The sequence below is a fragment of the Carassius gibelio genome, chromosome A10, assembly GCF_023724105.1.
Source record: "Carassius gibelio isolate Cgi1373 ecotype wild population from Czech Republic chromosome A10, carGib1.2-hapl.c, whole genome shotgun sequence".
NCBI classification, from domain to species: Eukaryota; Metazoa; Chordata; class Actinopteri; order Cypriniformes; family Cyprinidae; genus Carassius; species Carassius gibelio.
Window position 1 is genome coordinate 11796244 of NC_068380.1, and position 22151 is coordinate 11818394.

Here is a 22151-nt window from a genome sequence, read left to right on the forward strand (position 1 = left end):
TTCAAATTGCATATTATTATCAATATTTTATGAATTATGAATTTCCTTAAAAATGAAATAACAGACGAGGTACGATTTTTCTGTCATTAGAATCAATAAAACTTTCCCCTTAAAAAATGTGTAACTATGAGGAATTGAGAGATGATTGCAAAAATGAAATGTTTTGAGAGTCCAAAAGCATTCACTGCATGACAAAGCCTATTAGAATACAGAAAAAAATACCCATGTATGAGTTTTTATGTTTTTATATTCATTACACAAGCAATGCACTTTTCTGAATAACAGTAGGTTTAAGCGCGCGCATGTACAAATGTGTTATTAATTTTATACAACAGTGCAACATGGTTTGTTGATGAATCAGTTTTTGAACGAATCAAGTGAGCCAGTGATTTAACCGTCCGTCCATTCAGATGGACAATTTCCCCACGTCCCAATGTGGATATTACCCTGCCTATCTGCCCTAAGTAGTATTGAAAATTACTAATACTACATACAATTTAGAATTGGGTAATTTGCACATTGGGACGCAGGCTAGTTTTGTTTCTAATTGAATAAGGCCATTTTGAACGAATCGTTTGATTTGAACAATTCAATAAAGGCTTGCTGTCACCTACTGGTGGTTTTATTGTCATCATTATTTATCTATGACAGGCCTAAAAAAAGATTTTTAAAAGGTAAAATTTTGATTTTTTTTTAGAACGCTGAATGTATATACAGTTGTGTTAGTCTGATTTGAAATGCCTAATAAAATAGTAAAAATAAACATTTACAGACCAGTTGGCTTTCAATGTGAAACCACAGTTATAGTAAAATTTTTATAAATAAATAAATATATATATAAAACAAAAAAGAATGGCCTATTATAAATGATCTATCCACAAACTTGTGTCCTATAAAGTTAAACATAGTGGCTGGTTTCACCAAACCTGCTCTTTTTGTCATTGTCATAAAGCACGTGCAGGTGGTTTTAGGGCGATGGGGAGTATATGTAAGAAAAGTGTGCACTAAATCTAGATGATTTATATACTCTGTGTTTAGCTGAATAGCTGTGGGTGCAAATAATCAAAGAAACGAGCCGTTACTCACTTAAAGGTGTTCACACATAATAAGACTGACCTCAAGCTGTGCCTCCCTTTAATTCCCAAATCACTGGGGTCCCCAGTACCTGTAGGACCCCCTCACGGGTCAAAGGTCACCCCTTGCATTTATTTATCAGTACATCTTTCAGAAAGCAGTTCCAGATCAGATGACATCGGAGAGGAGTGTTCTGGAAAAGTTATTTGTTTTCGTGTGACTGCTCACTTTTAGAAAGAGAGGTTTGTCATTTTAAGAGTGGCTAAGGGAATGTTTGCTCACACTCTTAATGACTTTAAGGAAGACCATCCATCTTTCTCTCTGCACATTACAGGACTGAACCCCAGGAGGTGACCACCTGGTAGATAGAAACAGTTACATGGAGCAATGTTGGAGACAATGTTACGGTGTAAACAAACATTACAAGGAGCATGTGCCTTTAAGTTTTGGAATGATCAGTTTTAGAAGATTTTAAATATTAGTATACAAACACTCAAATCTAGATTATTATGGCTACGAGCTGTTTATACTTGATTAATTGGATTAATTTAACTGAAATTAAATAAAATGAGGGAATCACTCTCATCTAGAATGCTACAAATTCACCAAGAGTGAACTGAAAAGAGTCACATGACTTAAACTCTTAAGAACAAAGGTTCTTTATTTGCATATGCTTTTTTGAAGATGCTTTTCTTCAATCTATGTATACTTTCTATTGTGCACAAAGTGCTTTATTGTAAAAAAAAAAAAGTTTCTTCAGATTATTTAAATGTTATTCACAAGGAAAACACGGGTTCTTTCAAGAACTGTTGTCAGGTAACAGTAGAATAGAAACTTGCACAATGAGGAATACTTCAAGAAAGAACTTTAATTACATAAACTCAGGAAACACCCACTTTTAACAACCTTACACAAGTGTAGACGGACAAACCCAGCATTTAAGTACAGTACACAAGGCGAACAAAGGAAACTAATGAGTTAATTAACTCATGAAAGCTGGGTCACAAGACAAGGAAGCCAAAAAGCTAAAATGAATGGCTCAGTTTTGTTTTTTATGTTTTACATTATAATGGAGGAAACGGTGATGTACCTCAAGGCTTAGCCAAAACCGAGGCCAGGTAAGTAACACTGTTTTTCTGCATCCTTTGTAGGATTACAACTTTAAATGCAGGAATTTTATATATTTATAGAAATATTAGAGAAAAAATATTAGAGCAATATTAGAGTAATCAAGATAATTTTAACTTAAAGGATAATTCAGCCAAAAACGAAAGTTCTGTAATCATTTACTCACCCTTGAGTTGTTCCAGGTTTGGATTTTTGGGTGAACTATCCCTTTAGCTAAGCTTTTAAATATGACTAGTAGTTTTTTTCCCCAATGTGGTATTAGTAGTTACTAAAAGTAGTTTGCTAAAGTACCTTAATATTTCTTCTACTAATTACGTTGTCAGCGCTAAACAATTTTTGTTGCTGGATCTTCTGAGAAGTGAATGGCAATAGTGATGAGGTGCCACAATCCAGACCCTGGTGTTTATCTTCTGTCTGCTGGTGGTACGTCATACAGAGTGGTCTCCAGAGTGTTTGACACATACCTCGTTCCACTGTCACCGCATTGCCCCCCGAGTCACTGAGGAGGTGCTGGCCATTCACCAAGAGATTCAGCTCCTGAAGACCCCAGAACACAGGCAGGGCTGGGCTCAAACTGATGTTGTTTTTCTGATGTTAAAACCTAAGCTATGTTGTAAATGATTGTAAAAAAAAAAAAAAAAAAAAAAAAACTTTAATGGAGCCGAAGGGTCAGAGGGCTGAGGTGGAGTCCTGGACTCGGAGACTGGAGGCAGAGACAGGGCATCCTCATGCCTAGGCAGAGCTGGTGACAGGGAGGCCCGAGGTGGATCAACACTACAACTGAGAAGAAGTTCTTCAAAAAAGTCTATTATATACTCCTCAAATATGTCCTTAAGTTTTTTGAACCAGAGGCCATATATATCTCAGCCACAATGGTGGGGCTGTGGACGGGGCTTTCCTCCCAGCCCTCGATCTCAACAGGTACTGCCTTTGCTATCTGTGCTGTTGTCAGCTCACGCACCTGGTCGGACTCTTCACTGGGCTCAGGCTCTGGTGCAATATATGTTTTTAAGCCAGATGGGACCCTAGCTGTGAGTGCTCGAGAGTGCTTCTGAGGCACAGCGTTGTTGTTTTTTTAGTTAAGATGCTTTGACTGCTATGAAACAGAATATCTGCAGAAGTGTAACTGATATCTGATTTCGTAGAGAGTTTCTATATGAATATAAAAATGTTGACAGAGTATAATGTACTTGCTCTGGCCCTTGTTTAAAATGACTTTGTTCTGTTGTTGTTGCTGTTGTACAAGGAGGATGTAGCGGTTGTGATTGGATGGCTGACTGACGAAAAAGTGACAGTGATGAGCGCTGTGTTTTTCAGGAGGTGAAGTTGAACATTCTTCAACTGTTGTCACTGAGAAAAGAAAAATGCAGAGCGTGCAGAAGGTTTAGAAATGTTAGTACTTCAACTTCCAAGTCGACAAATCAAAATTTTCTAAAAGATCTTTTCATCTATATATTTATGTTTTATTAAAATTGAAAAGAATTTTAATATTTGCTCCAGTTAACAATAACAACACTGAATAGAACTATCTGCTCTACAAAAATAAGGATTTTTTCATTACATTAATGTTTTTATCATATTTTGTCCGGACCTTTTTTATTTAACTTGGGCCAAAGGAGTTTCAACAACAACCAGCTCGGACATATGAAGACAAACTGGTGCTGTGTGTCTCATGGGAGCTGTTCTGGATCAGTCAGCAGCCTCTGATGAACCATGTCTCTGAGGTGCTCTCTGGAGGGTGATTTGGGGCAAGCACAGTGGGTTGAAAGCAAGGGGCGCCAGCAGCTGCTTCTAGTTGTGCATCCTTGTGCAAATAAATACACACATATGAACATACAAACATGTTCATTCACACATAGCCTTTCCAAATGGCATCTAAATTCTCATGAAAGATATCAAGGTGGGATGTTGGGGTCATCCGTTGAGCTGGGAGTGCAGTTTGGTACTTAATCTCATAAACATGACTCTGGAACCTTCACAAGTGGTGGCAGCATTCCAAAACTGATCCCACGGGCTGCTGGAGCCCTCGCATCCAGGAATCAGTCATCTGTGCTTTGGTCTGGACCCAAGTAACAAGAACCACACTGAGAAGAGATCAAGTACATACACAAGGTGTGCTGTGTCTTGTTATTGCAGTAGTTCAGCTGGTAACACATGGCAATAGCAACGCCAAGGTCAAGGGTTCAATTCCCAAAAACATATATATCTTCACTGCACTGTAAGTTGTTTTAGATAAAATGCAGTGCCTGTGTCAATCTGATAAGAGCTTTGTGCTTGTAATAAAATGTACAAATAATAAGCTATTTATTCACCAATAAACAATGACATGAATTATTTGACAATTTTTTTTTTTTTTTTAATGATTGACTTAAAAGTTGGTCAAATTTAACCAGAGATAAATCTTTTCATACTGGCATGTATTCTGTCCACCTTGTACAAGACAGTAAAACCCAGAATTAGAACCAGGATCTCTTCGGGGTGACTTTACAGCTGTTTTTCTGAGTTAACTAATGAGAGAGTTAGTCAAAACCAGACTGTATTCAGAGCCAGAGGGTGAACAGTTCTATGTTGAAGCAATGGCTCTATCAGGATCTCATTACAGACCTTATTAGAGATGTTTTTTTTTTGATGAGGGACATGAAAAATTTGGCAGCGTGAGAAGTACAAATCATGCTTTGCTGATGTGTGTTGATGTGTGGCAGCTGTACTGGCCAGATTTCGCCTTTTATGATGTGCATCCGATTATAAACTACCAAATGTCAAATTCACAAACATTTCACACATTTCAAGGTGAATGCAGCTATTTAAGGTGATTTATAATTATCATTTTTAATTATCCGGGAGTGACAAGAGGTGACGCAATGTTAAGATGGCGACGGTGCTCTGTCTACTTTTGTCTTCAAAAACGCTCTTCGGAAATGTAAGGGTGATGTCACGGACACTGCAGCCAGCCTCTAGCAGCCAGTCGATGAATTACAGTTTAAGTCACTTCCGTATGGGCTTCACGAGAGAGAGCGAGAGCTTGCCACTTTGTTCTCACACAACCTGTAAAGGTCGTAATGACACTTGACACCAGGATGTGACATCTAATTTATTGTAGTGGAAAATGCCAGGCATGCACTGATTTATAATATATCAGTGTAGGCACGTTAACTTTAACAAAATTATTTTAGCTTGAAAAAAAACAAAACAAGCTACAGTACCACAGCTCCGATTAGCCATACAACAAGCTATCGTGACAACTTTTGATCAGGGATTTAAAACAGCTAACGTTACTGTCTTGGTCCTAAGCGGACCAGATTTCGATGAGAGATTCGATTTCTCATAACAACGGTATTGGTTCTGGCTTTTGTTCACACAGAGCTCATACCAGGACTGAACCCGGCAATGTTACTAGGTCTCCAGCTCGGGATCAATCCCGGGAAGTGTTTAAGTTCCCACAGAAGGCAATCCGGCAATATCCCAGCAATTTTCCAGGACCAAAGTGCAGTGTGAAAGGGGCTTTACATTGATGCAATCACTCAGACTCATCTGTGTAGATTACAGCACCACCAAGTGATTCATGCATAAGTGAGTGACAAATAAGGATATTTAAAATACTAAAAAGATATATATTTGAAAACACATTAAAAATAAAAAAAATAATAAATAAATAATAAATATATATATATATATATATATATAACATTTTAATTCAGAAGTTGAAAACATGTTTAAGTCTTTGTCTATATGAATTCTGTATGTGGCTTTTACAAAATTATTTTAGCTTGAAAAAAAAAAACAAGCTACCACAGCTCCGATTAGCCATACAATAAGCTATTGCGTTATGTATATATAAAATCTTAATTCAGAAGTTGAAAACATGTTTAAGTTTATGTCTATATGAATTGCATTTTTATGATTTTTATGATTTTATTGATATAATTATGAATTTATTTTTTGCCAAAGTGTGGTTTGAAATACTTTCCTTGCGTAGCTTGTGTAATGTGGGTAATGACTGGGGAATATTTGCAACATCACTGCATGTGTGAATCGGTTGCTAAACAAAAAGTGATACTGTACGTGCAAGCTCCACATTACAAATGATATATAAACCAACAAAAAAAACTGTAAAAACTTTGGCAGCTGAGGGAACTTCTAGAAAACCTCTAAAGAATGGCAGGTCATCTCAATTATATGTAAATGTAATATATTTTGTAAAACAGCTACCTTATTTTTGCAGATGAAGGCTGTTATAGGACAGACAGCTTTCACCTGCAAAAATAAGGTAGCTGTTTTACAAAAATATATTACATTTACATATGATTTAGATGGCCATCAATCGCATATTGCATTAATAACCCTAAAAAAAATCCCTTTATGTTTTGGATGGTTGTTTGCTTGATTAAATCACCTCACCCTGCTGAGATACTGAACACCAGGACCCACCACAATGCTGTTAACCTGAGGTTTGGACACAAACTCTGATCTCTGGCCTTTTTTACAGATGTTCTCAGAGCATTCTGAGTGGGAAGCTGTGAGAAAGAGTTTGAGAGTGAGTGTGTATAGCTGCTGAGTGAAATGAAAGAAATAATAGAAGGACTGGGATAGTGTTTATTTTATTTATTTAAATGAAAAGGTCTAAGTGTGTGAAATATTTTTGCATAAATGTTCAAATAATATCATGAACCACCCTGTTTAAATGCATTTAAATTCTTATAGATTTTTTGAGAGCCACAAAAACTAAATAATAGACCTTTAATATTTCACTAGTAAAAATATTTTCTGAATGTGTATTTTCTATGAACGAAAAAGAAATCTAAACATCTTTGATATTCAATTCACATTTATGTAGCATTTTTTTAAATCAATAACACATCGTTTCATTGCAGAAAATTTATATTGAAATGGATAATTAAATTTTGGCAAGATAACAAAAACATAATTAATACTGATTCAGCAAATCTTAAAATCTCGACTTCATTACCATTACACTGATTCAGACATCTGCATTTTTTTTCAGTATCCATTATGTTCATGATATGAGCTTCTGATTTAATGCCTGCAAATCATATACATACCAAACAGATTCTCATTTGATAGAACACATTTAGCAATTTGTATAAACTGAGACGATGACTGTACTTTAAAGATGTCTGAGTCAGTAGGCCTAAGTGAAAGTCTGAAGAACAGTGCTTTAGGACAAAACACTTTCTTGTGGTCTGTTAGTGATATAAAGATGAAATGTGTCATGTTGTTTTTGTCTGCTACTGCAAAAAGATTAGGTTTATTTCACTGACTTGTGTTTTCTCCATTCCTTGTACTACAGGTCATCAGAAGAAATGAGTCAATAGTCATTGAAATACTTTTTTTCTTGCGCTTTTCCTCTTACTGCCCTGCCTTGTACTGCCACCCTCCGATCAAAGTTGCTGGATCTAGTGGTTTCTTGTGTTATTTCTGCGGTCTTACTGTTGCGGTTTAAAAAATAAAATCTTAAATCATTAATTTTTAAGTAAATATTTTAATTAACTGTACTACAGTAGCCTTCTGCTGGAACAGGTGCATCGTCTCCTCTCTTCCCTTCTCATCATGGCTTCTTCCTCGCGCTAGCAGCGTGTTTCAGTTACACGTCGACTAAAGGAAGGTCGTCGCCTGTCGTCAGATCCGCAAAGCATTTCGGGCTACTGGAGGCTGATTCGCCCAACAATACAAACAACAAGCCGCTGGACATATAGTGGAATCCGCTGCACATGCATTGACATAAATTCACCCCCCCCATGAATGCATGCTTATTTCCTCACTCTTTGGGAAGTGGCAGTATATAATCGCGAATGAACTGGGATAAAATATCCATCGCGCGCGACAAATAGCTAATCCTAAAATAGGAAATACACAGGTAAGATAAACATTTATGTCTTGAATTATGTTTATGTAGTCCTTATTACTAAACATATGTTAAATTAGCGTTCATGTAGTGTATACGACGACAAAAATTTATTTGTGACTTTAGCTTGTGATTGCTACTCAAGTGTGTTGTGATATTTGTCTTGCATACAAACGTGGTCGGTTTTTTTTTTTTTTTGTTTTTTTTTTTTTTATTGAAGGCCCCCTTGGACGGATGCTGTCAGCCTGACATATTATAACAAATTTATTATAAAATGCGTTATGGGAAATTAAATGCGTAACTGTTTCACGGCTGAACGAGCCATAATGTGGTTGATGTAGTTAATAAACGTTTATATTTAAACGGAGTAGAAATCTCGTGCTTAAAATGAATTTGTTAGTAAAATGGAATGAAAATAGTCTCCGTTCACCTGTCCCACCTGTTCGCCCAGCAGGTAGTTAACGCCACGCATATCAACGACACGTTCACCACTAGTTTAGACTTCTTAAGTGCGCGTTTTACATCACCTCCATGTACTAAAACGTTTTTCTTTGAGCTCATAACTGCATTTATATTTTCAAAACGACACGAGCCAATAAAAGAAGGCGGCATTTGTCTTCCCTAATGTTTTTTCCCCCCAAAACAACAATAATAGCCTTAGTGATAAAAGTAATTGCCAACAGTTAACAGTTAGATCGAGATACAATTGATTTGTGAGAAAATCTTGATTATGCTCTTTTAGTAGGTTTGTTAGCATGCACATTTTAATAAAACAATTATTATCCGCTTAATAAAGGAACATCACCTCAGCCAGCTAGCTCCAGTCATGTTCCTTTCACTGTGGTGGTGGTTGTCATAGAGGCAGCCTTGGTTAGATGGTATGCTGCCTCCGCAAATCCAATGGAAAATCACAGGGAAAAAAGCATTGATGCATGTTGTTGTATCAGATGAGCTATACTGGAGGGTTTGCATACTGTATATGACAACAGGTTGCTGAAATATCATCCAAATTGATCCCAGATGTCCTTCTGAATAACAGCATTTCTACATTGGATGTTGGGTGTCATCCTCACTGCATCTTTTTGTAGGTGTTGATACTGACCACCATGCAAAGTATTCACCAGTAAGAGGGAATGTCATTCACATCAAAAGGTAGCTGGTAAATCAAAGGTGATACTGCAAGCCACAAATTGAAACGCTGCTTTCTGACATGAGGACTTTGCCATAGTTTGGTTCTGCTAAGTAAATGGTGCTTATTTATGCCTTCAATAAGGTCACATCATCCCACATCCTGTGACCATCTATCTCCTCCATTCCATCATTATAATAAAGAAGCCCTTGCACTTGCTCACCGCCATAACCACGGCTCTCTGAGTGCAAATTATTAATACCAGTTTTCCATTCGTGTGGTTTAGATTTAAGACCTGTACCATTAGCTTTTATCCTGCCCAAATTTCATGCTCTAGCACTCAGAAGAATTAAATGGCTCTTCTGTGAAGACAGACTATGATTCCTCCGCTCAGATCAGCCCTCTGAGCACCGAGCCTCCCTCCCTGAGCTCCTGTCTAAGGATTAGACCAACTTGCATGAGTCACATGTTTCTAACATAGCTCCCAGCATTCCTATATTTTCCTCTGCCCATTGAGGAGGCTGAGCTTTATGATAAATAATAATGAAAGCCTGCTTGAGAAGTTGCACACTCAGTGTGGTGAAGTTCTGCAGGTGTGGCATTGGGCTCTGAAGGAGTAACCAAAGTAAGTATCGATGAAAACCACTGCAAGTTTCTAGATATTTTTAAGTAGTTTGAAGTGAAAGATCTACTCCTTGAACTCCATGGCAGTTCCTTTTATGGTGACGACTGGTTTGGGCGCTGTCAGATGATCTGATAAGTGCGTTTGAAAAGAACATTCCTGAGTAAACGCTTTTCAATCTACAGCTTCCGGCATGTGTATGTGGAGTATAGAAGGTCTTGTAGATTTTACAATTAAAGGGATAGTTATCCTAAAAATACACTGTCATCATTTATTCACCATCCCGTTTTATGCAAAAGAATGTGTTGGGTAGAATGACAGCAGACCTTGGTTACCATACCAGTGACTACGTTTACAAGCTGTTAAAATTCGGGTTATGGTCAGGTTAAGGTCACTATTCGGGTTTCTGAAACATTCGGGATAACACGTTTACATGCGTGAGCAGAGAGAGTTACTCCTGTATACATGGAATGTGTAATCAGTCGCCAATATCCCGATGTAAACGGCGACGCACGGTTAGCGTCTGGACGTAAGACGCAATATGTGTCATTTCCGATTCTTCTTCCTGTATCCAAAGACTCAAAAGACCAAGATTCCTTTCGAATAGAACATGCGCAGAACACACATTTTGATGGGGATATGCCGAAACGCATTAACAAGACCAAATATTCGGGTTAGAAAAGGGTATATCCGGGTTTTTGCCGGTGTTTACATGGCTGTTATTATTGCTAATATCCCGGTTTTGAACGGGTTATTGGCTGCATGTAAACGTAGTCAATGTTTGTTGTCTGAATAGAGGTCTGGTCTATATTGTTAACTATCAGCAGTGCTTTTATGAATATATTATTCTGAAATGTCACAAACAACCTTTTGTAACGTATTGAAGAGCTCTATTTTATTATCTTATCTTTTTTCTTATCACACTCGCTCTTTCAGTAACACTCCAGTATGGCGGACAGTATGATGAGTAAAGCAGCCACTATGGAGATTCCTTTTAACAGTAATGGGGACTCTAGGAATCTAGCAGAAGATGACAGCCTGGAGCAGGTGAGCGATATATGGTGATTCAGGTAAAGTCAGGTGCAGTTTACCTGAACTCACCCTATTAAGTTTGTTTGCAAAACTGAAGCCGTATCAAATCAATGAAGTTTCAAAGCATCAAAATGTGGATGGCTGTTGTCTGGTTTTCATAGCTAGAGTAAGGTTTTTACACAGTCTAAAATATAGCTGTCTGCCCAGTTGGTTTAGTTTTTTTTGCAGGTTTCACAATATCAGTCATGAGAAAAGATCTTAAGGTTGCACCAGGTGATGCAAACATTGCAGTTTATAATTGTTCATCTTTTTCTTGAGGACTTGAAATCATTACAAATAAGGTTGTCAGGCATGTTAATAAGTAACAGTAATATGCATTCATTTCGTAAAAATGGCTTGTGGTGAAACTTAAGTGTAAGTCTAGTTTGTATCTTGCTTGTCTTTGCCTTTTAAGGAGTAGAAGGCTAATTCAGCCAAGCACAAAGTGTTCAAATCTCCCTATTGTTGAAACCATTGTAAAGAAAATGTAATGTTGTCTCAAGACACACCTCTGTAAGACAACTAATCCGTGGCACTGGATCCGGGAGAAGAAGTGTTAGGCAAACAGACAAGCAGTGAGCTATTTGCTAGGATGTTGAATCATTCCTGTAAGGAGGTAAAGGCTCTTTGTTTTAATTTGTTAAAAATTTTCCCCCACTAATATTCTCATGTTATGTCCTATTTAAAAAAGCCCATCCTAAAATAACAGTAGCTGATCTAGGGATGAAGAGTTTACTGATTTGACGATAAATCATGATAAAATTCCCCACGGTTAGTATTTCATATTTTAATTATCATTAAAACAGTTTTCGATAACTGCAATTTGAACCAATCAGGATTTAATAAATACTGTCTAGCATAAAGCAAAGTGTTTATGAACGGTCTCATGTGCGCACAGCATGCATAGTAGTTTTGTTTTGTGTGAAAACATGGCAGGAAGCTGGGATGTTTTAAATGAGTGCTAAGGGAATTATATGAATGAATGAATTGTATAATTGAACCTCTGAAGGTTAAAACTGTTTTCAGAAAAGATTTGATGGCATTTGGTTTTCATCTACACTCCATGTAATACCTAATAAAGAAGGGTTCTTATCGCAATGCTTTGTCCATGGAGCTCTTATTCTGCTGTTCCATCAGCGCCACCTACTGTCAGAGTGTGAATTTACATTTAGATTCAACCTGTGCAAATTTGCATGGCCTGCTGTAAATTGACCAGTTGATGGAAAAACAAGCTTGCGACCTTCAATGCATAAATAATACTTTAAATAATTTATTAATTGAATGTCATTTGGATCTAAACGTACTTGTCTTCCTTTACCAAGACAGAGAAAGAGTGGGATCACTTTTTGTAACTTTGTATTTCTTTTATTGTCAAGCCTGGAAGCCTGCCTTTATTGTATTAATTGGTGCTTATTGGCCCTAAAATATGGATTCCATTGTGTTTGATAGTTTTCTTCATCATCACTGTTTTCAAGTCTGATTTTGTTTTACATTGTGCTTCATTTTCGTTCGTTTATCTTTGTTTTTGTCTTTTTGTTGTCATGTTCTTCCCTGATGTCTGTGCAGGCTGCAAAGAGTCAGTGGCGCTTAAGAGAGAAGGTAGGGAGTCCCGCAGGCCTCAGGGTGAGGAGGAACACTGGGAAGGGTGGCAGAGTGTGTGTGTACTGTATGCCTGCACGTCTATGTCTTACCACAGATAATGATTTTAGTTCTCCCCATAACCGGGTCACAATGGACAGGATGTTTTTCAAATCACATGCATTATTTTTAGGCTTTTGTAACTCAGTTAAATCAGTTTTTGAGGTAAGATACAAATCCTAATACAGATAGTGTTTGTTTATTTTGAAAAACATCCTGTTTTGTCCCTCTGTAGTATTAACCATTGGCTAGCGACCTTGTATTATCTATTAACTCTATATCGCATACAGTACAGAACTTACTGTACATCAGCATATGTATCCTATGAGCCTAAAATAGTATTCACTATCACTGATTCAGATTTTTTTTACATCAAAAGTCAGGGTTTACGATGATTGCTTTGGAAAGCGATTTAAATAATCATTAGTGATAGATGTAGTCATATACTTGAACATTACTTTCTAATTTGACTTTGTTACTGCCACATTTTAATGTACAATGATGCATTTAACTAATCTTTCTTAATTATCTTTAGTCAAAGCTGACTTAATATTTTATTTAACAAATAAATGTTTGTTTTTTTTAAGAAAGTTGATCACACCATTGCAAATTTGCAGATGTGTGAAGACCCCTGTTTTATTAGCACTTTTGTTTATTTGTGAGAAAGCTCTTTTTCTTTGTCTCAGATGACACTGGTGTTGGTTGTTGAGAGTTTTTAAAGTCACTAATGTGACTTGTTTCAGATAACATACTTTTTTTTTTTTTTTTTTTACTACATCAAGGAAACTTGGATCTTTTTCAGAGTGTTTGTTTTCACAGGAAATTAAATATGAATGTTTGTACGTTATTCATAGACACGTGATTCATAATAATTCTGGGTCTTGTGTGATTCTAACTCTGAAATATGTTCTTTCTAACATTTTATGACACTTGCCAGTGTTTGTAGAATTGGCTCATTTTATTAAAAAGAATGCCTAGGTTATAATATTAAATTCTTAAGATCTCCTCATCACTTGTTTTTTATTTTTTTGCATTTCTGTAGGACTTACAGCAGGTCATGGTGTCCGGACCCAATCTTAATGAGACCAGCATCGTATCAGGTGGTTATGGAGGTACAACAGAAGGCATCATTCCGACAAGCTCCATCAAAGGTATTACTCGCACAGAATAACATTTCATAATTTTTCACGTTCATCTAAAACCCAAGTACTACTGCAATGTGCAAAACTACATCTTTTTTTTAATTATTAAATCAACTGGGCAAAGAAGTCTGTGTATAATTATTCTAGTTTTAGATTCACTTGAACCCAGTCCCAAGTTGTTTAGTTGTTAGTGATATATACCATGTTTGGAATGACTTTGAGGACCTCTTGTCTTTCTAAAGTAAATGCATACTAAAATTGTACAGTATGTTTTGCATAATTTCCACTATGGGTTTTCCCACTCATTTCTTTCCTATGGTGCAATCCAAATGAGATCTAGAGCCTCCGGGGGCATTGGTCATTATCTGTATAGGTATTCTGTGAGTCATGCTAAATGGCTTTAAAGTTTGATATTAACCAGAGTGAAAAGGCCACAGATCTGAAAATGCAAATGAGCTTCAGCTTTGTTTGTTTTTTTGTTGGTTTTAATAAATCTCCTCTACAATGAAAAAGTATGCAAAGTTATCCAGCCAAAATGAACTGCTTTTGATTTGGATATGTGATTGTAAGGTGACCATCCTGGCCCCTTAAATCTATTCACTTGTGATTCAGTGAGGACTTTCTCTCTCTTACCCTTTCTCAGGCCCTGCAGTCCGTCTTAACATTGACTTTTTGGGCAACAGACGCATTCCAAATGAAGGGCAAGGTCATTCATGCCTCAGTCGTAACCCATCTCCCTTCTTTCTAGTTTTCCACCTTCACATTGGTGCCTTGAATTATAATCTTGAATTATATCCTTTTCAAAACTGTTGTTGTCTTTTCCAAGGGTATGGGATGCTGTACTACAGGAACAAATTTAATTCCCTGGCTTTTGTTTTCTCTCTTAGCAGACTGGACTTTCTCTTCTTTCTTGCAGGGTTAAGGTTGCTTTTTTTCACTAGCAGGAATTTTTTAATGGGAAACCTTTTGTCGTTTTGCTTCAGAAATCAGTTTTGAAATTGTAATCTGGCTTTAATCCTGCTGACTTTGCAGAGGAAATATTTAGAAAAATCTGCTGCAGAATGGATGGGTGTGTAATATGTTTGTTAAATCCTTTTATTATTTTTAACTTCTAGTCAGTCTTTTTCTGTGTAAATGAATATTTTACAAAAATAAATTAGCAGACATATTGGGGTTTATAATAACAGTTGTGTGATGTTAAGTGAACTGTAAAATGTCTCCATCTGTTTGTCATGAGGCAGCAGATTTAGCAAAATATCAGTTGTGTGCTTTCCTGTTTTCATTTCATCTCATTACATTATCACCTTCTCTCTCTCACCTTCCCTTTTTTTCCCTCCCTCTGTCCTCTTGCTCTTCCTTCACATTCACACACATATGCACTGGCATTACACACTTACATACACTTTACTTATTTGGTACAACCCATTCCATTGTTAAAAAAAATTCCACAATTGCGTAAATAATTTTAAAACTTCACACTTTCATTTATTCACTCTCATCTCATCTGCTTTACATATAGCTGATACACCTTCAGAGCTATGATGCAATTATACGAACAATATCAAAAAATGGTGTGGAAATAATGTGGAAGTGCAGACAGTTGTAGACTTACTTTAAGCATTTTGCATGTATCAGGGTCCAACATGCATCATCACTCCAGTAGCAATTCGTCCACGACAGCAGAAGAGGCCACAAGAGGCATTGCTGTGGAGAAGTTTGACATCATGAAGAAATGGGGTCTGAGCACGTACAAGGTTTGTCAATTAACGGTTTGTCTTTTCTGAATAAATGTCAGGTTGTCAACCACTTCTATTTTGAAGCCATTTGTGTATGTTATCTGTGTCTCCCTTAGTGCACCAAACAGATGATCTCTGAGAGGTTTGGCCGTGGCTCACGTACTGTGGATTTGGAGCTGGAGGCTCAGATTGAGGTTCTGCGGGAAACCAAACGGAAGTACGAGAATGTGCTGCGTTTAGCGCGAGCGCTAACCAACCACTTTTACAGCATGGTGCAGACCCAGCACGCCCTTGGAGACACTTTTGCCGACCTCAGTCAGAAGTCTCCAGAACTTCGGGTGAGGCAGCATGGCCATCTTCAAATTTATGACATTTGTTGTGACTACCATGCATAATTAATTACTTGTGGAACTGCTGTAAACATACACATATTTAATTTCATAGTTCAAACTGTCAGGGTTTACAGTGAACACTGATAGGCCATAATTGTTTTAGGGTTGTTATTGTTCAAGAATGTCTAACATTGCTGGATGGGTCTAAAACTACTTAAACATGAAGGCTGATTATTATGATGTAGCGCTGTCACTATCAGTAGAGTGTTATCTATTATAGTATTTAGTAATATTTTGAATTGGCTTTTATTTTACCTTTTTTCAGTTTTCATATTAATGTTATATTTTTATCTGTTTAAATTTATTTTAGTTTTAATCATTTCAGTACTTCAACTTATTTTATTTCAGTTAGCTGCTAAGACGAAAGTTTTTTTTTTTCATCTAATATTTATATTTTAATTGATTTCCACTTTATTTGGTTTGTGGTATTGTTTATGCGCAGGATGAGTTCGGATACAATGCTGAAACACAGAAGTTGCTGTGCAAGAATGGAGAGACTCTGCTCGGTGCCATCAACTACTTTGTGTCCAGCATCAACACGCTGGTGAACAAAACAATGGAAGACACATTGATGACTATCAAGATGTACGAGAATGCCAGGTAAAGGCTACTCCAGCTCTGTAGTCTTTAGTATAATAGCCTTCATTTGTTTTTTGGTGCTTGAGGTGTTCCACTCCTGACTGCAGATATGCAAAATTCAAGCACTTTAATTGTGTTCTAGGTTAATTGGCCTGTGGTGCTACTGTATGTTTGAGAGTTTTCATTATACGTTACAGTTGTCTGAATTGAATATTCCTTTATGTGCAGACGAGATGGTATTGATCGAATGAACCCCGAGCGTAGCACCAACAGGCTTTGACACTGGCTGGTCTTCTTACTCAGTCTTTTGATTGAAAAGAGAAAAAGGAGTAGCATATCCTCTATCACAGTTATTTATTTTGTGTGGTACATACTGAGATCTCTGAGAAACCTTTGATGCTTTATGCTTTTATCTGATGCAATACTAGCTTCCATTAATGTCAGATTTCATCATAAATAACTTTCAACATCACATTGTATAAAATTACGCTTATGTGGCATATTTATGGTGTTTCTCTGATCTCCTATAGGCTAGAGTTCGATGCACACAGGGCAGATCTGGAAGAGTTGAACATGGGCCCACGGGATGCTGTTACTATGGCTCGTATCGAGGCTGCTCAGCAGCAGTACCAGATCCACAAGGAAAAATATGAACGTCTCCGCAGTGATGTCAGCATCAAGCTCAAGTTCTTGGAAGAAAACAGGGTGCCCGACAACCCGCATAACTTCATCTTTAAGTCACTCAAATAGCCCTTAATCAATTTATTGTCTATATCTTGTCATCTGACACGACTTGTGTGTCTCCCCCTCACAGGTCAAAGTGATGCACAAGCAACTTCTCCTGTTCCATAATGCTATCTCTGCCTACTTTGCTGGAAACCAGCAACAGCTGGAACAGACCCTCAAGGAGTTCAACATTAAACTCAAACCACCAGGGGCCGACAAACCCTCTTGGCTGGAGGAACAGTGAAAGTGCCCGTTTACCCCTGGTTTCCTGTTATGTCTTTATCCACACAGAACAACACAGTTAGGACCACAAGAGACCAGCGTTCTGAGATGCTAGCAGAGACAGGGGCTACAACAGAGCCTCCTTCACACTAACTCGCTCTATACTTCTCTTCCTTGCTTCTTCTTTTCCTCCTCCTCATCCTGTTCTTGCTCTGAGACTGTTTTCAAGTGTCTGAATAGTCACATGTAGTATGTAACTGGTCCCAAAGGTTCCAATCAAATGTCAGTTTAAGCTTCATCCCTATAAAATCCTTCTGATGTGTCATGCAAAACAGCTGTTCTTTCCAGATTATTCTCAGTCTTACTCGCACGTTCTCTCTCTCTCTCTCACTCTCTGTGAGTGACCACATCTTGAGGAAATGTTCCTTTTGTTTTTCTGTGAAAAGCGTTTTATTTTGCTACTACTATCTTTTTTCTGTATTGTAGATTTGGTCTTGTAGCTAATGGGGGGGTCCAGATTATTCCTGTCACAGAATGTTGGTGGTTCTAACAAAAAGTAATTTTATTTTGAAAAAAAAAAAAAATAGATATAGTTTTATCTGATATTGGTATTGAATAAGGATGTACGTTTGTGTTTACTATTCCATGAAAGTATGGTTTAGTCAATCCTTCCAGGTGTCTTTCTTTGAAATATTTTGAATTAATGAAATATTGCATTTAATATCTTAAAATGAGGTACTCATTTTAAGTTATTTAATCTCAAATTAATAATACTGAAACGTGCTATGGACTGAATTTCATCTAATGTGGGTGTATAGTTTCCTGCACGTTTAACAAAGCCCAGCAAGATAAATCTAAAAATCAGTTTCTTTACCGTTTTGAATTTCTGAAGCATGTTTTTTTTTGTTTTATTTTGACAATTATAGTTTGTAGTATTATGTACCAGTGCATAATGCTCCAGAAAGTTTATAGGTTTATTTTTAAGTTAAAAATAAGTTAATCAAGGAAGTGTATGTATGAGTTGTTTTTGATTGTTTTAAAACAGGCCAGTTACTAAGTCCCACCATTATCTGCCTCTTTATCTACCAAAATTTGCACTAATATTTATGTTCTGACTTGTGTTCTGTTAACGTATATATTCTTTCATTGTTCATTCAAATTGCAATTGGTTCTGATGCACCCTCTGCTTAATTACTTTATCTGCCTCGGCAAAAAAAAAAAAAAAAATTCCCCCAATGAAAGATTTATATTAATATCACAGTAATAGTTTTTTCTTTCTGTGCCATAGTAGTGCTAACGAATCATTTCATTAGTCTAACTCTCACAATGTTTCACATAAATATAGTACAAAATCTAACTGAATTATATAAACATAAACATTTCAAGATATGTTTTGCATTTATTTTTATTTGTGATAAGATGGTATAATCAGATGAGTTTTACTTCGTTTTCACTACATAATTTTTCACAGAAAATATCTACATAATGCTCCCTGATAACCTTTATTTTTATAAATTACTTTTTTTTTTTTTCTTTCTTCAGTGAGTTCAAAACACACTTTGAAATATGCTTTTGCTGTCTTAACACATTTGATGCAGTGATAATGGGGTTAAAGCGCAGACTGTCAGATTATGGTTTATGTCAGTCTGGTTTATTTTGGTAACACTTTACAATGAGGTTCATTAGGTAGCATTAACAAATTACATTACAATAAAATTACCTTAACAAGGATTAATAAATTGTGTAGTAAGTGTTTTGTTTATTTTCTGTTCATGTACGTTTATACATTAACTACATGTTAACAAATGCACCTTATTGTAAAGTGTTATCTTAATTTTTTTGATTTCATTATGTAAGCCTGAAATAACAACTATGATCTAATGTTCAGTACTTTTGAACATTGCACTAACTCTTTCTAAGCTTGAGACAAAGCAATACTCCAGAAGATGTTTCTAGAAAGTATATTTTCATGCCTGTATTGTCTGTCCCTTGTGTGTTTCTGCATGGCAGGTCTGATGACATTAGTTGTACATTTCCATGCATTGTGATTCAATCCTTTTCAGTGTATCAGTAAAACACTACCGGGGTACTACTGCAGGAAAATGTTTCTAGAAAAAACAAAAGAGAAAGGGTTCTTCTGAATGTTAAAGGATGCTTGAAATTTAGATTGAATGTCAACTAAAGAAGACTGTACAATGTCTATTTTCTTTACTTTTTTTTTAATACAAAGTATTGTGTTTTATGTCCTGGCACATTTGTCAACATGTTGAGATGGTAGGGTGTGTGTTCTTTCATCTTGAGAGATGGAGAAAAGGGTTACATCTTGAGCCCCAGAGACTGAACTGATTCATGAAGTGATTGACATTTGTACCTGACCAATGGGATTTTAACTTTAGACCCTTCTGAACACACACAAATACATATATGTGTGTGTGTGTGTGTGTGTGTGTGTGTGTGTTTATTTATCCCCCCAGTAGATTTCTTTTTTTCTTTTATATCAAATGCATCTATTAAGTTTTTTTTGTCGTTTTATCTCTGATTTTTTTTCTTGCTATTATTATTTTGATTGCTGTCAACAGAAATGTTTGGCGTTTAAATGCTTACTCCATTAATAGGCCTAGTTTTAGAGCATAGCAGAATGAAAGGGTTATAATAATGAACTTATTTATGTACAATCAATATTTAAGGCTGCTTTGTGGTATTGTAGTGTATAAATGATTGTATATATGTAAAGATAAGACAGATTTTGAAACTGGAAACCCATGATGTTAGACTTTTCTCCTGGCTTTGACCAAATGTTTGACCAACAAACGTACAAGAACCCACCAGATAAAATTTGAAAGGTTTGCAAAAATTGTCTTTGTGTCATTTGTACTTATGTTGTTTTGCTTGACTCTGCTTGTCTTTTAAATTGAACAAATACTTCCAGCAGATGAAGTCAGGCCATGCAGAATGAATGATGACCACTAGAGGGAAATGTTGAATATTGTACTACAGATGTCTCTAAAATTTGAGGGCCAGTGCTGCAGTGGTCTAATTAAATCTAATGATGATTAATAAAACTATTAATACACACCTGTTAACCTTCACACGATTTTTGTTGAATATAATTGTAACGGAAAATATAACCAACCTTGTCCCTCAAGTCAAATGCAAAACTATTTCTACCCAAAACATTTAAATCTGTTTCTGAGCAGGAAGAACTTTCTCTCAGACTATATTCCAGTTAGATACGCTGATTATACAGACAACCAGAGAATTTGACTGGATTTAAATAACAAATTCGGACTTTGTATGTTAACTGTTTGTATCTCTTACAAGCCGATAGAGGGTAATATAACTACATTTTTAAAGATAGCTACATACTGTTTTATACATTTGCAAAAAGATATGACTTACCTTCGACTGACAGTATGAAGCCTCGGCTTCTGTCAGTTCCCAGACAGTGTCTATCGCCACACATCTGGGCCACATCTGGCCGGCATGGATTTCACACGGGCCAGTGTTATGTTGCTGGATGGGTCACGACCGTTGCGATTCAAACTGTAGTCACATGACCTGTTTTAACCCAGCGGCGTGCCGTTATACTAAAACTAATTTAACATAAAGACCCAATGTGTGTACATTTATGTAATTATATTCTTTCTGAAGAACAAGATGCATTCTATCAGCCCAGGTGAGAGAGGATGCGGCTCCGGAGCGCGCATGAGGGGGTGTGGCCACTCTCATCCATTATCCAAGTGCTTGAGTTGATGGCGTTTGGCATGCGGATTGTCTGTTGACTATCTCCAGCAATGGACATCAGTTGATCAAGCGTTCATCAGCACTGACCTTATATTATTTACTTACAGGTACGTACATGCAGAAATAAATTAATTTTCTGTCACTTTCTGTTGCTTTCCTCATAGTTTTCCGATTATCATTGATGTTTGACTGGTTTTTAATTAATCCCTCGTTTGAGAGTTGCACATTTCAAAGTTTAATAACCGCCTTGTCGATATATTTTCAACATAATTTTCGGAGTTAACTATTTAGTTTAAAAAGGCAGTACTCGAATAATGTAGTGATCTCTATCATTATATTTGTTTGTATTTGTTTGCTCGGCCTCTTTAGTAAACATAGCCTACATGTGACTGCTGTAAATAAAGCTGTAATGTACTAAGCCATTTCGTACTGTAACTGTATGCAGAATAATTATTTAGTGAATCATTTCGTATATAAAAGATAGCAATTATATTAATGTTTATATTAATGACATTTGTATTTTTTATATAAATTAACAGAATTATCAAATTTGTAAGCTATACATAATGATAACCAAGTCAAAAGCATTACTTTTAAATGTTGAAATAAATTAAGCAGCGTTCAAAAGTAGAGAGACCAAAGTACGTGTGATATGCAAAGTTGCCTGTATGCTTGATAATCTTAATTAAATAGTTTGTTTAACTGCCTGTTGAAGTCCCTGTGCATATTGGACTTATAAAGTATAATCTGACTTTGTGGTTTGCTCACACAGCCACCTTTTTTAAATATGCAACCTGCTCTTCCAGTGTAAGTGTTATCATTGGAAATTCATATGTTGGCTATTTAAAATTCTTGACATTTGGTTGTATCCAACAGTAAGCCATAACACTTAACGAATGTTATTGATGATACAAATCTTGGATGCATTGAAGCTCAAGGTTCATTTAAACATTCTTGTTTGTGTAAGAATTCTCAGTCTGCATAACACATCGTTTTGCCTCTCATTGTTTTGTATTTTTATATGTATATTTTATCCTAATATGTCTGTCAGATCCCTCCAGATTTGTCCCCTCTGTGTCCTTCAA

At 36.4% G+C, this 22151-nt stretch overlaps 1 protein-coding gene and 1 long non-coding RNA gene across 10 annotated transcripts; one reads left to right on the top strand and one right to left on the bottom strand.

Moving 5' to 3' along the window:
- Window positions 1-1922: 1922 nt before the first annotated feature.
- On the bottom strand, window positions 1923-7786 carry LOC128021178 (uncharacterized). Of its 2 annotated transcripts, XR_008185494.1 has the most exons (3): window positions 7482-7786; window positions 3794-4286; window positions 1923-3552 (listed from the first exon to the last, which is right to left on the bottom strand). It is a non-coding gene; the product is annotated as an uncharacterized LOC128021178 (long non-coding RNA). The 2 variants fall into 2 exon arrangements; XR_008185493.1 differs by having other exon boundaries at window positions 3794-7624.
- Window positions 7787-7864: 78 nt separating this feature from the next.
- LOC128021177 (arfaptin-2) lies at window positions 7865-20176 on the top strand. 8 transcript variants are annotated; one of them, XM_052608183.1, is made up of 10 exons: window positions 7865-8077; window positions 10753-10863; window positions 12454-12510; window positions 13568-13676; window positions 14311-14373; window positions 15303-15421; window positions 15520-15741; window positions 16238-16395; window positions 16905-17079; window positions 17189-20176. In XM_052608183.1, exons 2-10 carry the CDS (start codon window positions 10765-10767, stop codon window positions 17342-17344), a joined length of 1158 nt encoding a protein of 385 aa, XP_052464143.1. In that variant the 5' UTR covers window positions 7865-8077; window positions 10753-10764; the 3' UTR covers window positions 17345-20176. The 8 variants fall into 8 exon arrangements, with proteins under 8 accessions (XP_052464143.1, XP_052464145.1, XP_052464147.1 ...); XM_052608185.1 differs by having other exon boundaries at window positions 12454-12486; XM_052608187.1 differs by lacking the exon at window positions 14311-14373.
- Window positions 20177-22151: the final 1975 nt, after the last annotated feature.

Coding starts and splice junctions, on each gene's coding strand:
- LOC128021177 (XM_052608183.1), top strand. CDS start 10,765: ATGGCGGACAGTATGATGAGTAAAGCAGCCACTATGGAGATTCCTTTT. Junction 10,864..12,453: donor AAGATGACAGCCTGGAGCAG/GTGAGCGATATA, acceptor ATGTCTGTGCAG/GCTGCAAAGAGTCAGTGGCG. Junction 16,396..16,904: donor AAGATGTACGAGAATGCCAG/GTAAAGGCTACT, acceptor GATCTCCTATAG/GCTAGAGTTCGATGCACACA.